The following is a 15,153-nucleotide window of genomic DNA, read 5'->3' on the forward strand; positions in this document are numbered from 1 at the left end:
TTTCAAGTAGGAATAATTAAAATTTTATGCGTCTTAAGAGAATAAAAACATGTAGAAATTTATAATTATTTCTTTGATTTTAATTGTTTACTAATTAATTTTTTATTTTATTGAAAATATTCAAAGGTCAAGTTAAGAAAAATCATTTAATTTCGTCAGTAACTTTCACATTATTTTTAGCAGTGTTATAGCCGAATATTTATAGAAATGTATTCCAACTCTTCAAATTGAATAACATAATACATGTAGAAAAAATAAATTCAGAACACAACGGTACAACGCTTCTGAAACTAGGGGTAGATGGGTACGGTTGTTGTCCTCTATTTTTTTAGTGAATTCTTTAGAGCAGAATAATATATAGAACGTCGGGTTGATGTCAGACAAGCTGTGAAAATATACGAGTGTATCGTTGGTCGGTGGTGCATCAACATGTCACAGAGCTTAGAGAATAAGAAGGACATTAAAGTGCACAAGATCTCGTTTTATTCTCACTTCTCGGTGTTTATATTTAATATTATTCTTTTAAAGAAGATGGACATGGAAGTATGCGTGAAAGAGAGATAGACTCCCGTCTAGTTAGAATTTATAGTAATGTACATACATATGTATAGGCTATAAGCTATAAGTAAATGCGTGTGAATATCAGAGTGTATAAAAAATAATACTTGCAACGTTATTTTATTTCACCGTCTTCGTCTTGGTTTGATCTCTATACTCGGTGATTTTGAGAGGTTTTGTAACTGTGAGACGAATACAAGGGTCGTTATGTTACACAGCGGGTTCTCTTTTGTCGCATGCCGACAGTCGGCCACGAGTAACCACAGCCAGCTCGGTCTACTCGTTCTAGAAACGCCCAAGTAAAGACGTTGGCCCATAACTAAATCAAAAGTATAGTCATTATTTTTTCCATGAGTTTTCTATGAATCGCCATAATCCATTTTTCATTTTTACTCTTTATTCTATCGAGTACGCTTACTCATATAGGAAAGAACAACGGGCCCAGGCTTGCCCCAGGCTTGGCCCAACTCTGTTAAACTCTGGCCCAAGCTTGTAAGCCAGAATTGGCCCAGCTTTGGTGGAGAATCTGGAATGATAACATGGGGCCACGGTTGATTGCCATGACTGGGCCAAGCTTGGTTGCCATAGCTGGGCCAAGCTAAGTTGCCAGGGCTCAGCCATAGGTAATTTTCAAAAATTTTATTTCTGATGTAGAACTAACGCAAATTCAGACCGCTTAACTCTTAATTTAAACCTAATTTTCGCAAATTAAAGAAATAAAGTGAAATTCGCAACCGTCCTAACCGAGATTCGAACCCGAGCCGCGCGCTTGCCAGACCGATAACTAACCCCTACACCGTACGATCGATATGTTGAAATACATCTCATGATTATCATAAACTAAATCTATAAAATTAACTATTTTTTACAAATGTTTATTAGGTAAAAAAATGCAAGAGTCAAGTTCTTATATTACTTTAGACTTTGTAAATCTTTCTGTACATTTTTAATATTTTATTATAAATTTTAAAGTTTAAAATTATCAATATTAAAAATTTAACTGTAAATTATTATATTTTAATTATTTTAATACCATATCAATCTTGATGATGTGTAATTGTTTTTGTTAAATAATAAATTTTCGATTGTAGCATTAGCTAATAAATATTCGTTAAACAAAAAATATTTACTATCAAAAATTATATTACTTAATGATTATTTAACTTTGGATTTTCCATTGAATGACCAAGACTAGGTTACCCATCCTTGGCCCAAGTCTGGCGTACCATCAAATGGCCAGAGCTAGGTGAGCCAGTCTTGGGCCAAGACTGGCGCGCCATTGGACGGCCGAGGCTAGTTAACCCAGCCTTGGCCCAAGTCTGGTTTACCAAAGGAACGGCCAAGACTGAGTTGCCCAGTCTTGGCCCAAGTCTGGGACACCAAGCCTGGCGTCCCAGTGTTGGCGCAAGCTTGGCCTCGTCGTTCAACTCTGGGGACTCCTACATGGGTACTCTTTTTTAATCTAAGCGTTACACCAAATATTTTCGTTAAGGTATCTGCTGAAGAGCGTGATGCTAAATATTAATAGTGACTTTAAAATGAACTGTAAATTTAACAACGAAAATTAAAAAATATATCTTTAGTTAATTCAACACTTTTGTCGATGATTCGTAAAAGAATCGCCGATTTTGCCCGCAGGTGGTGACTCCCTGATGGGTTCAGGCTCGGAAGACGAGGACGAAGATGGAAGTAATCACCTCCATCATCACGAAGGATTGGGTGGGTCACATCTTGGACCGCATAGTTTAGGTCCGGGAAGTACGGGTGAACAGAGTGTCGGGCATGTCAGTGACCTACCTCTTGGGAGTGATTCCTGCAAGCAAGAAGACTCTGAGGATCTAGGTGAGTTAATAAATTGGATTGATTTTTTTTTTTCTTAGCAAGAATTACGATAATGTTCAAAAAATATCTGTAGCTGCAACAAGGGTTTAGTCTTGTAACATGGACTTGGGTTGCAGAGCTCTGATTAATCCTGTCACAGTTACGCAGGACTAATTCCGGCTTATCATGTAGCTACTTCAGAACTAGTTTTACTGCAACTACAAGACCACGTTACTAGACCAAATTCTATTGCTACTATAGATTGTCTTTTTTTAGGTAAGGAATTTTTTTTTAATGTTAGGGCGGAGCGAAACAGGAATGTGAAGACAATAATGAATTTTCGTAATATTTATTGCGTTGAATTTTTTATTATTTCTATTATGACTTTAAATTCAACTTCACTAAAATCAATCACATCATTATGGGGATAAAAAATATTGTTAAGATACTTTATATGATATGAAAGGAGACATTCTCAAAGAAAGAAAAAATTCTTGACTATAATAATTTCTTAACTCAAGAAAATATTTAGGGAGAAAAAATCTATCTTGGATTAAGTAAAATTTTCTGACTTCAAGGAAGTTTTTTCTAGCTCCAAAACAACTTCGTCTTCCTTATAATTTTTTTGGTTTAAATAAACTTTTTTTTCTTTAAAAAAAAACATTTTTAGCGTTTTATAAATGCGATTTTTAACAGACAAATTAAAAAAAATGTTATTTTTGAACTTACTCAATAAAGTATGAGAGATGAGTGTTAGAACTACTGTTTCAAGCCATTATACTTTTTTGGCTACTGGATTTTTAAATTATTGTTTAAACAATTCTATAAACGTGTAATAACATCATAAATTCGGTTCGCTCAAATGTCACAAGTTAAAAATTCTATAAAAATAATTATTTTGATATGATAATTTTTTACACACAAATTTCAATTTATAGTGGCCATAGCAAAAATTTTATTAAATTATGCAATGACGGCCATTACAATAGTTAATAAAAAAAAATTTGGATACGAAAAATGATGTCTGAATATTATTATAGCAAATTGAGGCTTAGAAATAATTTGGAAAAAATATTTTCTACCGAATTTTAGAGTTACTTTGTTTTACTCATCCTCTTTTTCTCTAAAAGCATCATTATAATTCTCCTAATAAAGAACAAAAAAGTATATCGTTCATCTATTGCTGCGTAAATTTGAAAACAAACGGGCGTACCATACTATGGAGAGTGTATCAAAAAGCGATTATAACCATCCGACCATATAATATTTACAAAGTATATATCTTACGGGCGAGCGACTTATTATCCACTTTTTCTAACCGGCTCTTTTATCCAAGGTAGGGTAGAAAAAATGCTGACAATGGTTTCCGCACTCTTTTTTTTTCTCTTATAGTCGCTTTGTATATATTTATATATAATATACATGATAACTTTCTGCAGTATGGTGAGTATCAGTATAGAATTGGGGATTTGATAGTATAGTGTTTGGTAGGTGCTCTTCATCCGCTCTAAGTACGAGGGTATCTTCAAGGGGTGTCCTGTTGTACGATATGACACTGTCCAAACATTTTCTTTGTCCCGTGGTTAAGACCTCCCTGCAATCGCTCGATATGTACAAGATTATCGCGGTATGCCCTATAGCTTTTAACTCGCTCTCTTTATAGTAATAATGCTGCAGGGGATATTATGTGATACGTATACAGGACCTACCGACCCTTTTGATTTTTATACTGTCAATAATACGCGTCGATGGGTAACGGATACATATACATTGCGAAACAAAACATTGCGGGGTTAAGGATCATGGGTTTTAAGACAGAAACAGAATAAGAGATCGAGTACCTGCTGATCTGGTTATTTATACACCTATAACAGTAGAATAAGAGTTGTATTAATTTTTGTGACTATGAAAAAAATTTTTTCAACATATGATAATAAACGGAGTCTGTGTGTAGTGAAATTAAGTAAATGTAATTCATCAAAAAAATTTTTAATTCTTTCTATATTATTGATAAAAAACATTCAATTTTTGCGTACCAATTATCTTAATTTTGAATCAAGAACATATTTAGAAAAATAAAAATAAATCATAGGTAAAACAAATTTTTTCAAGCCAAGAGCATTTTTTTTCTAAAAAATTTTTTTTTCTGCTCCATAACAACTTAGATCTTCCTGAAAATTTTTTTGGATCAAATCAACCTTTTTCTTTCTGTGTACCGGGGTGTTATTGAAACATAGAAAAGTAAATACAATAGATATATGGATGAAAAATATATACAGGAAACATCAGAAGTGTATAATTAAATGTGCACATCAGAAAATAAGATGAAAACATATTTACAATAAATTTTATGATAAAATACTGGGGAAATTTATCGACTTTCATGAAGATATATCTTTTAATCGATAATTAATTTGATAAAAAAGATTACTGAAGCTTATCCGAAGGGTGAATGAAAAATTTATAAATAGTAATAGAAGATTTACAGTAATTCATTACTTTTTGTATGACAAACGGACACACAATATAGTCTAACAAATAATTAAAACGACAAACTACTTTTTCAATTACTTGATCTTATATTATCAAGCTTTTAATCGGTAAAAATATCTTTTCACGTGAATTTAATGTATATTAACTTGGGCTATTGTACAATTTTTCATCGGAAAATCGACTAGATGGTATATCGAGAGTAAAGTTGCCGCGCATTGAGGCGTGCAATCAATTTTCTTCGCGTAAACTTATTAGTTCTGTTATTAAATTGCCTTTTTATTGAAACTGAAATCAATATAAAATAAATTAATAATTTTGGTCTGTTTATTTTGAAAACAGGTTCCCTAGATGGTGATCCTGAAACTAGAGATAGTCAAACAGAAAACAAAAGTCCTGACGGTGGTGCTGGTGGAGGCAGCGGCGATGGTGGCGCGGGATCGAAGCGACGGGGGCCAAGAACTACAATAAAAGCTAAACAATTAGAAATATTGAAAACGGCGTTTTCTGCAACGCCAAAACCGACCCGGCATATAAGGGAACAACTTGCGAAAGAAACTAGTTTACCTATGCGAGTGATACAGGTATTTTTTGCTCTATAATTGAAGCAATAAAAAAATAGAAAAATATTTATTTAGTTAATTGATCTTTGAATTTACAATTAATTATTGGCAGGTATGGTTTCAAAACAAGAGGAGTAAAGAACGGAGGTTGAAACAACTCACGACAATGGGAAGGAGTCCGTTTTTCAATGGTTCTAGAAAAATGCGCGGATTCCCATTGAACCTGAACCATGGAGCTTTGGGAGGAGACGATGGTCCACCACCAGGATTCTCGTATTTTCCAACTGATAAATTTGACTTTGGATATGGGGGTCCTGTTCCGTTTCATCATGAGTTCTTTGGAGCACATGGGCCTCCGCATCCGCATGGGCCGCCGTTTGCTGGTCCAGGTAATCCCAGTGAGTTGGCAAATTGATTGAATGCAACATCATCTTTAATGAATTTTCTTATTAATTCCAAAAGTTTTTTTGTTATTTTTTTTTCTTTTGTTGCTTTGATTTAATGTCGATTACGTTTTATTGGAAAATAAAATTTTGAGTTGAGAAATGGCAGCGTATTCGGAGATGGAAACACGGTACAATATTCTCTGATCAGTTCCCAACCTGTTTGTGACAGGTCTCGACCCTGCCAGTATAGGGGGGATGGCGGCAGCGGCTGTTACGGGGGAGTATCCACCACCGGGCGCCGCGGGAGGCCCCCCGGAATTTCTCACGGGACCTCCGGGCCAAGGACCTCAACCACCGTCGGGCGGCAGTCCCGGAGAGTTCCTAGCACCTACAGGTAGGCTCATCACTAAAGATTTCAACAATCTGTATCTTTCTTCTTTTTCCATTTCACCTTTCACATAAAAGCTCATTAGACATGCCACTAAAACTCTTATAACAGCTTTTTTTTTACTGTATATATATATTGTAAATTATTATAATGGTCTGTGATATAACTGCTAAATAAGATCTAGGTCAATTTTAGACTACAATCATTTGTGGATGTAAATAATAATTGTTCATACGAAAATAAAGTATTTAATTGATAAAATGAAGTTTTTTTTAGAATTTTTATGCAAAATTAGAAGATGTACAATGACAGAAATTTTAATTTTTTGATCAAATATGTTTAATTTATATTAATATTAAAGGTAATCTGAGGTAACCTCGTAATTCAAATTTTAACTATTTTTGGTGCTATCATAATTATCAGAAAAATATGATATAAATCGATTTTAATAATAAAATTGTTCTTCAAATATATCGAAGAATCATCAAACTTTAATGATAAATATTACAAATATTAAAAAAAACACTTATTATTACTCATCAAAAATACGAGAGTATCTTTAATGTAATTCTGTCTTACTTTCCATCGCCTAAACTGATAAAAAAATTAGTTTGATTTGAGAAAAAAAATCTTAACTCAAGAAAATCATTTTAGATGATTCAATCATCATGAATTTTGCTGAAAATTTCTTGAACCAGGTCAAATTTATTTGAACTAAGAAATTGTCTTAGATTAAGAAAATTTTTGCATGATTCAAGATAATCACATTCTCAAAATTCAACTTTTTAATTCACGATTTTTTCTCTTGAATCGAGTTATTTTTTCTACCAATGAATACATTTAGCCAATTATTAAAATATCTTGTTCCGAGTGAAGAATACCAGACTTGTGTATTTATCGACACATATATTATCCAACATAACGTGTTAAGGATAGCGGCCCTCTCATCCGGCTCTATAAAACATGTAACAGACTGAACTCAGTAATTAGCACATATAATAAAATTACAACATCTAAAAATTACTAACTCCAAAAATGTTACTCTATTACTATTAATATATCTCGCTTACAGATTTCTTTGTTATATGTCATTCTTACTTGAAAAATGAATATCGTATCATTAAAAAATAAGGTCACTATCAATTAATAATAAATGAGAGAATTATTAAAGTAATAAATTTAGATTTAATCGACTTTTGAAGTATAAAAATATTTTCTTCATTAAAACCGAATGATATCTTCAGTGTAAGGTAATTTTTTATGAAGATTTTTTTCATTAAACTTCAAAGCTTAAGTTACTAGAGTGAAAAAAGAAAACAAACTGTAATTTATCTCTTGATTTTAATTCATGCACACTTAACTAATAATTTCATGCATAAATATACTTATCCTTCCATAAATGACTGCACACTTTATTATTAAGATCTTGAAATGTACACATTTATTAAAAATATCTTTCGACAAACAAATTAATAACTATAATAATTTTTTATTGTTTGACTGTAAAAATTTGAAATAAAAAACAGAGAAAAAGCATTTATTGCAGTTAAATTATTTCTGTCGAAACTTGTGTTTCCAATAGATGTCAACGTTTTAGAGCCTTTGGAATAGCTATCCGATTATTATCAGGGTTCTAGGTGCAAATAATGTTTCATAACTATCGAGTGAATCGATTTAGATTGTTTTACCACTACAAATCGCTCCCATAACAATTAAAATTGATTAACAAATTAACATTGACGATTAGACGAATAAATCGATTAGATCTAAACTTGTAATGTTTCAAAAATTCGAGCGTGACCCACTATATAAATAAAAAAAAAACGATCATAAATTTCGATTGATTTTGCATAAATTTTTATAAAAGTTATATGTCAAAAATAATTTATTTGTATATGGTCTTTTGAAAAGTCAAGGTTTAAGTACTTGTTTTAAAATTTATTTCAATTATCATTATACATGATAACATACAGATTTAATTTTTTCTAATAAAATATTTGATTTTCTTTATTTTTGTTAATGTATTTGATGATAATTACCTCTAACATTATAGTACATTCACAACAGGAGCTTTTACAAACTCATTTACATGAATTAGTGAGCATTTAATTATTTGAAGTTAAAATTGGATCACTAAGATTTCATTTCCCCAATAATTAGTAATTATTTACTAATTAAAAGTGAATTTTTACTAATTGATGTTTAGTTTGATCATTCTGTTTTAAGTGCATCACAATCTTATTAGGCTCGTGTCATAATTTTAAGCGAACAGAAAAAAAATAATTTGTGGGTCAAGAAAAAAATTTTCTTCACTCAATAAAATGTTTATAAAGATAATAACTATCTTGGGCGAAATCAAATTTTCGTAAGTAAATAAAAACCTTCTACACGGAAAAAAAAATTTCGTTCTGGTAACGTAACTGTAGAGTTACCACAACTATACACAGTTTACTGTTCGTTGTAGAGTTACAGTAACAAAATGTTATTTAGTTCTGATAACTCAATGTTGTTGAGCTCTCAGAGCTCTACGGGATTGTTCTCAGAGCCAAACGGTATATTTGGGAGCGCTCTACGTTGTGCAGTAGTGGAGTGCGCTGACATATTTCATAACTTTCTAAAATGACAAACATAATTATTTTGTTACTAATCCATATTATTAAAAATATATGAGGACAATTAAGTTCCCAATTTATTTATTTAAAGAAATAGATTTTTTTTTGTCAAATTGAATTTCGTTAGAACAGTTTTGTATTTATGGTTTTCCAAGGTTCATTTGCAGTGACTGTTAATTTAATTTATTAATTGAATATATATTGTGATAAGTGATAAGTTATCGGAATACATTAAAAAGACCCCACTTAACACAAGATAAAATTTGTTTTAGTTTATTTATCTTTTCTTGTGCATATACGGTAGTGATTTTGTGTCCAATATTTATTGATATAATTAAGAAAATAAGATAATTTTGTGACGACCCAATTTTTATTTTACAATTAATTTTTATTTGTAATATAAGTTCTATTATTATTTTATTTCTATTATAATACTATTCTTATTTGTCATATACAATTATTGTTGGCAATATAAATTCATTCTGCTGCATGTATTTATTAAATTATCAATGCTAAATCGTAAAAAAAAATTATTAAGCAGACTTCTAAAAATTTGTTATAGTCTCAGAACCATCCTGTAGAGTTGTGAGAGGTAAATAACGTTTAGCTCTCAGAGCTCAACGATGTAGAGTTGCAGGAGCCAAACGGTATTGTTACTATAAGAATACGTTAACCTACTGGAACTTTTTACAACTAACTAACTATTATAGAGTTCCTATAGCAAAATTTTTTTCTCCGTGTAGTTTCAAGAAATATTTTATTTTAACCACGACTATTTTGATCTTTCTTATTAATTTTTTTGGTTCAAATAAACCTATTTTCCGGTATACTACACAGAAAAAAAAATGTTCTTGAATTAAGTATATAATTTTGAAAAACTTCATCTTCTTGATTTAAGTAAAAAAATTCTCAAACTAAGAAATTTTTACTTGGTTTAAGTAAATTTTATTTGATTCAAGAATTTTTCGTCTTGATTCAAGACAATTACCCTCTTAAAAATTATTTTCTTGGTTCAAGAATTTTCCTCTCGAATAAAGTTAATTTCTTTTTCAGTATACGATCACTCATTTAAAGATAAAAACTTTTAAACTACAGAAGCGAATTCATAATCGTATAATAATATAATAAGAGTTGTAAAATCAAGCAATAAATTTTTAAAACCAACTATTTATGGCGCATTAGAAAATTTTTATTTAATTTATCCCTCAAGACATTAACCCGAACGAAGTGTTAATAGCAATGATTGTTACCATAGTTTTAATTCGAGTAGCCTATTGTTAGATATTTTATAGATCGATTATTACTCTAAAATTTTCAGGTGGCGGGCAAGGTAATCCTGGTGGAGGTGGTAATTGTGGCGGTCCCGGTGGTGGAGGAGGCGGTGGCGGTGGCTTTCCTGAACAGCAGCACCAGATGCAAAGCGAAGGCCTCGTCTGGTAGAACAAGTTTATGTTTAATTAATTTTATCCACCGTAACATCCATTCGGACTCGATTGTGCGGTATCGATTGTGAGCTGAATCTAAATTTAACAGTATATTGCTAAATATTACAATACAATAGTATAAATATAAACAAATATAGTTAAAACAAATTGATTTAATAAATTTGTAATATCAAAGAATATACTAGTAAATGATAATGATTATGATCGAGTCTGATGGTCAATAACTGACAATTTAATTCCAGTTATAGAAGGAAATCGCATAGCGATTAGTTTTTTTTTGTTTTGTAAAAACGATTATTACAAATTCAACTATTAGTTTAATTATTATAATTATGAGTTGTTATTTACAAGAATTATGTATAATCATTATTATGTTAATTACTATTATGTTAATAATAATTATTATTATTTTTATAATTATTACTATTATTACAACTATTATTATTGTTTTTATTATTATTATTGTGTACAAAATTCAAAAATTATCCTGTCATGTAATATGTTTTCTTGTTGATTATAATATTAAATTTTAATTATCGCATAAAATCCTGTAGATAAAAGCTTTTTTTACACGTGCAATAATTAATAACTGCACTTGAAACCAGATAAATAAATAACAGAGAAAATTTATACACAATTATACAAATATACATAAAGATACACATAAATATATACATAATATAAATAAATGTTTATGTTTATATATAAACTAAATAATATTAATTAAAATTTGCGCTCGTTTATTTAAAATTCTTAACAAATAATGTACTACCGTAAAGACGAATTAATCATGGATTATATTAATTAAACCGGTTATATGAACAAATTTATTTAATAAATATTATTTTGATTCAAATACGTTGCTTGCACATCAAATATATTTTCGATGATATATATGAGTATAGTTGAGATGCTCAAACAGCATCTTTTTAAATGTACAAACAACTAATTATTGATATTGACAATAAAAAACAAATTTTTGGTTTGTCATGAAAACACCATAATTATTATACACTTTGATTTGTTTTGTACAGTATATAATATTTTTGATCAATTTTTTGTGATTATATTATATTACATAGTGCATCCTTGATTAATATGTTTTAACGGTAATCTTATACAAAATTGTACTAAATAGCCATAAATATGAATATTAAAATAATGATAGAACGTTTATCAATAAAAACTGATGAAACGGCTATCGATGTAAATATATGTATGCTGATGATGATGATAAAGAAAATGTATTGAAAGGTCAGAAAAAATATAATGAAGTAAGGGAGAATAAATAAATAAAGATATATGAAAGAGTATATATTAAATAAAATACTTTTTGTGTCTAAGTGATAAATGTACAGATATAGTATCATATTCATACTCTCGCTACTATGCATTGCGGTTAAAAAATATAATAATAATAAACCACCTGGTATTTCCGTAAAATTTTACAGTTGTTCAAAAGTATTTTTTTGTTTTTAACCTTTTTTTTGTTTTGCAATTTTATTTTTTAGTTAAAATATATATAAAAGGTATAGTATATAGACAGTAAGACAAATATTGAAAAATAATAATTCGATTTCAGAGGAAAACATCGGAAACTATAATTTCCGAATGACTCTCTAATTTGATACAATTTAGGTCTTCTTCCCTTTATATCCTCCGAGATTTCTGTGGTCTCAGTTTTAAAAGTCCCCTTGCTACGTAGTTACACGGTTTATTACCGGATGTGATTAGTTCTCTCTCGTTTTATCATTCGATTGTTACTAAATTGAGATAGAGAAGAAACATATCGTAGTGGTGTCCCATGTGTATAAGCACCCTGCGTGCCCCAACATAGTTACAATGTCTATACCCACACCAAACTTTAGTTTTGGACATCTGGTGAATTCGATTTTGATGTGTTTTCGCCCCGGGCAACAATCTTCAATGTGCATCAACAAAAAGAGTATCAAGCAGTTTCGACTTGTTGGGTATTGAGTTTTGAGTATTCCCCACAGACTTAACAGATACTAGATAGATCGATCGATAGTACAGCTTTAGTTTTATACATCGTCACTTTTAAAATTTATTTTCTAAATATATTTACTAAAATTTACCAAACATATGTTCCATTTATTGCATTCATATGTTGTCTGTGTATTCTTTGTAGTTTCTTTTTTTTTCAGTTACAAAATTTTATAATTTTTATTCTAGTTAAAGTTCTTTATATTTATATAAGAAAAAGAATATCAATTTTACTTAATAACAATTAAAGTTATAATAACACACTAATACAAAAATTCACTTTTTTCAAAAAAAAAATCTTGAACCAAAAACATAATTTTTAAGATTTTGATTATTTTTAATTAAGCAGAAAAATTATTGAAGTATTTCTTCGTTCAAGTATATTTTGTTAAATTCGAATATTTTCCTGCTTAACTGGAAAGTAATGAAACTCTTTAAAAAGATTTTCTTAGTTCAAGATTTTTCCTTTTACTTTACTTTACCCCAAACAAAAAAAAAATTCATAATTTTTGAAATGCAGCATTAAAGAGTAAAGTAGACTTGCATAACACAATAGGTGTGCTATTTTATTCTCACATTTTTTAGATTTTTTGAGTGATTTTTATGTCAAATTTTTACAACTTCTTCAAAGAATAAACACGAAACATTGGAAAAAATACTTGTCTTTATTTTACTCTAATTTTATTCGTAATATTGTTTAGATCTTGTTTCAAAATTATAATTCGAGCTTTCTGGGTTTCAAATTTATTTTAAGATTTTAGTATCTGTTTGTAAAAGGATTTTAAAACTATATTAAAAAATGGCATTATTTATGTTAAGAGACGAAGTTTTTTTTTTTTTATCTGGAATACTTGGTAATTATAAGAATGATGCATTATAGTTGATATTTTAGTTTTTGATTCTTCATGCCATTTATGTACTTGAATCTTGAGAAGAAAAGTTTACTTTCTAAACTGTAAGTTTTCTTCAAGTGACATATTTATAAAAATAAATCTATTAAATGCAGTATAAAATCTTTATAAAAGTTTTTTTTTTTTATTTATTTAGCTGATTATTTTTAATATTAAATTGATGTTCAAATCATTTATTCCCAGTATCAGTTAATTTCTCTCTTAATTATAGGAAAAAAAACTCAACTAATTTTATTTGCTTAAAAAAACTTTTTAAATAAGTCTATGAATCGAGCTGGACATAAAAGAGTTTTCATTGGAGATGTAAAAAGGGGTGTTGGTTTATTTTATAGAGTAACTTTTTTGCAAAAGTTCAGATCGAGAATAGGATGGTATCTACTGAAGGAGGACGACAGATGTGAACCTGCCTCATGCACCCGGAGGGCGTCTACGAGAGTTTAACTCCCTTGGGAGTCTTGCCGGGACAAACTGTCCCTTGGGCTGAATATATATCTATCTATATATATACATAGTATTAATTTGAAAAAAAAAATGCGGTTTCGGAATTAATTCATTCCAATAAAAATAACTCAAATAATAAAAAAAAGTAAGCTACTTCTTTCAATATCGATTTGAAAATAATTGTGGGCGTTAGTTACTAAAAATGGAAATTACAATCAAGATATCATCAATATTCGTGATAACTATGAATGAAAAAAAGAGGGACTGAGACTGGATGTCTGGAATGGAGAAAAAGCTTACAGGAAGGGGCCAGTGGTCTTGATCCAGAACAAGGAACCCCTGACGGGATAACTACAAGGGGTGAACATGTCATGGTTCAACGCGTTCAAAACTCACGTGCCAGTATACACGTGTCCACCAGTGTTTTCTGGCCCGGCGGTAAGTTACCCCATTCAACAGTAAAGACACATAAGTGTAACATGTATACAATGTTGTACTGCTTCTTATTACAATACCCAGATACTTGAAGCCGGGTAAATCAGCGTGCTGCTATTTGAGTACTCTTTAAAAATTATTCGCTTTGTTTAACTATTTGTCCTATAATCTAGGTCCTATTTATTATGTATTGTACTATGATAGAAATGGTAGTGGGATTATCATAGAGAAATAATTTTGAATCGAGAAAATTACTTTTAAGAAACCCGACTATTTGGTTGCACAATTTAGTATCTTGGTTTATAAATTTTTTGATGATCTTTATACTATTGTGATTTCATTCAAAGTATTATCTTCAATTGATATTATTAAATAAAAATATTTTCGCCTTTTTTAAGGATTTTATACTGTATAATATAATTTGTTAGTTTAAAATTTTAACAACTCAAGCCAATAATATAAAATTAAAATTATTTTTAAAGATTGTGAAAAAATTTTTTAAAAATTTCATTCCTATTATTGAAATGAACCATTAATTTCTTTTCACGACTCAGTCTGGTCCGCACAAGACTCACTCTGGTGCGCACACGACTCAGTCGAGTGATGCACCAGAATCTGTGCAAAGTAACCCGCACACGACTGAGTCTGGTGCAGAACACGAACCAGTCGGGTTTTAATCTTTCCGTGTAATATCTGGTCCATGCAATGGTTTAATTTGAAAATATTTTTTTAAGTCAGTGGATTAAATAATAAAATGAAAAAATTCTTACTGAAAGATCGAAAAGTCAAAATCTTTCAGCATTAAAATTCTTCAATTTGGAATTTTTTAAGAAATGGTTTGTTGGAGAGCAAAATTTTCTATTGGATAATTCTCTGCACTTTATATAAGGGCATAATGAATTTATTCAAGAATGAATTTCCTGTCAATGAGTCAAGAGTGAGAAATTTTGAAGAAAATATCTTCTTGAAATGAACAATTTTTTTGAGCGTAGACAATAAATTTAGTCGGTAGTAAAGGATTAATAGTTATAGAAATTGGCAACTGAAATGAAAGTAAATAAACGCGGTAAGTTGTGTTAAAATGAAGACTGGAGGTTCG

The 15,153-nt window shown here is 29.9% G+C and overlaps 1 protein-coding gene across 6 annotated transcripts in view; it reads left to right on the forward strand.

The window, feature by feature from the left end:
• Nucleotides 1-10,591, forward strand: part of LOC123260536 (LIM/homeobox protein Lhx5-like) — a 31,344-nt gene extending 20,753 nt beyond the window's left edge. The window contains exons 6-10 of one of the 6 annotated variants that reach the window (XM_044721677.1): nucleotides 2,197-2,400; nucleotides 5,212-5,453; nucleotides 5,545-5,830; nucleotides 6,027-6,212; nucleotides 10,137-10,591. In XM_044721677.1, the coding sequence (XP_044577612.1) occupies nucleotides 2,197-2,400; nucleotides 5,212-5,453; nucleotides 5,545-5,830; nucleotides 6,027-6,212; nucleotides 10,137-10,258 (1,040 nt within the window). In that variant the 3' untranslated portion in view covers nucleotides 10,259-10,591. Of the gene's footprint in view, nucleotides 1-2,175; nucleotides 2,401-5,211; nucleotides 5,454-5,544; nucleotides 5,831-6,026; nucleotides 6,213-10,136 lie in introns of all 6 variants that reach the window. The other 5 variants (XM_044721674.1, XM_044721676.1, XM_044721675.1 and 2 more) reach the window with 5 other exon arrangements.
• The last annotated feature ends 4,562 nt before the right edge of the window (nucleotides 10,592-15,153 follow it).

The sequence above is a fragment of the Cotesia glomerata genome, linkage group LG3, assembly GCF_020080835.1.
Source record: "Cotesia glomerata isolate CgM1 linkage group LG3, MPM_Cglom_v2.3, whole genome shotgun sequence".
Taxonomy (NCBI): domain Eukaryota; kingdom Metazoa; phylum Arthropoda; class Insecta; order Hymenoptera; family Braconidae; genus Cotesia; species Cotesia glomerata.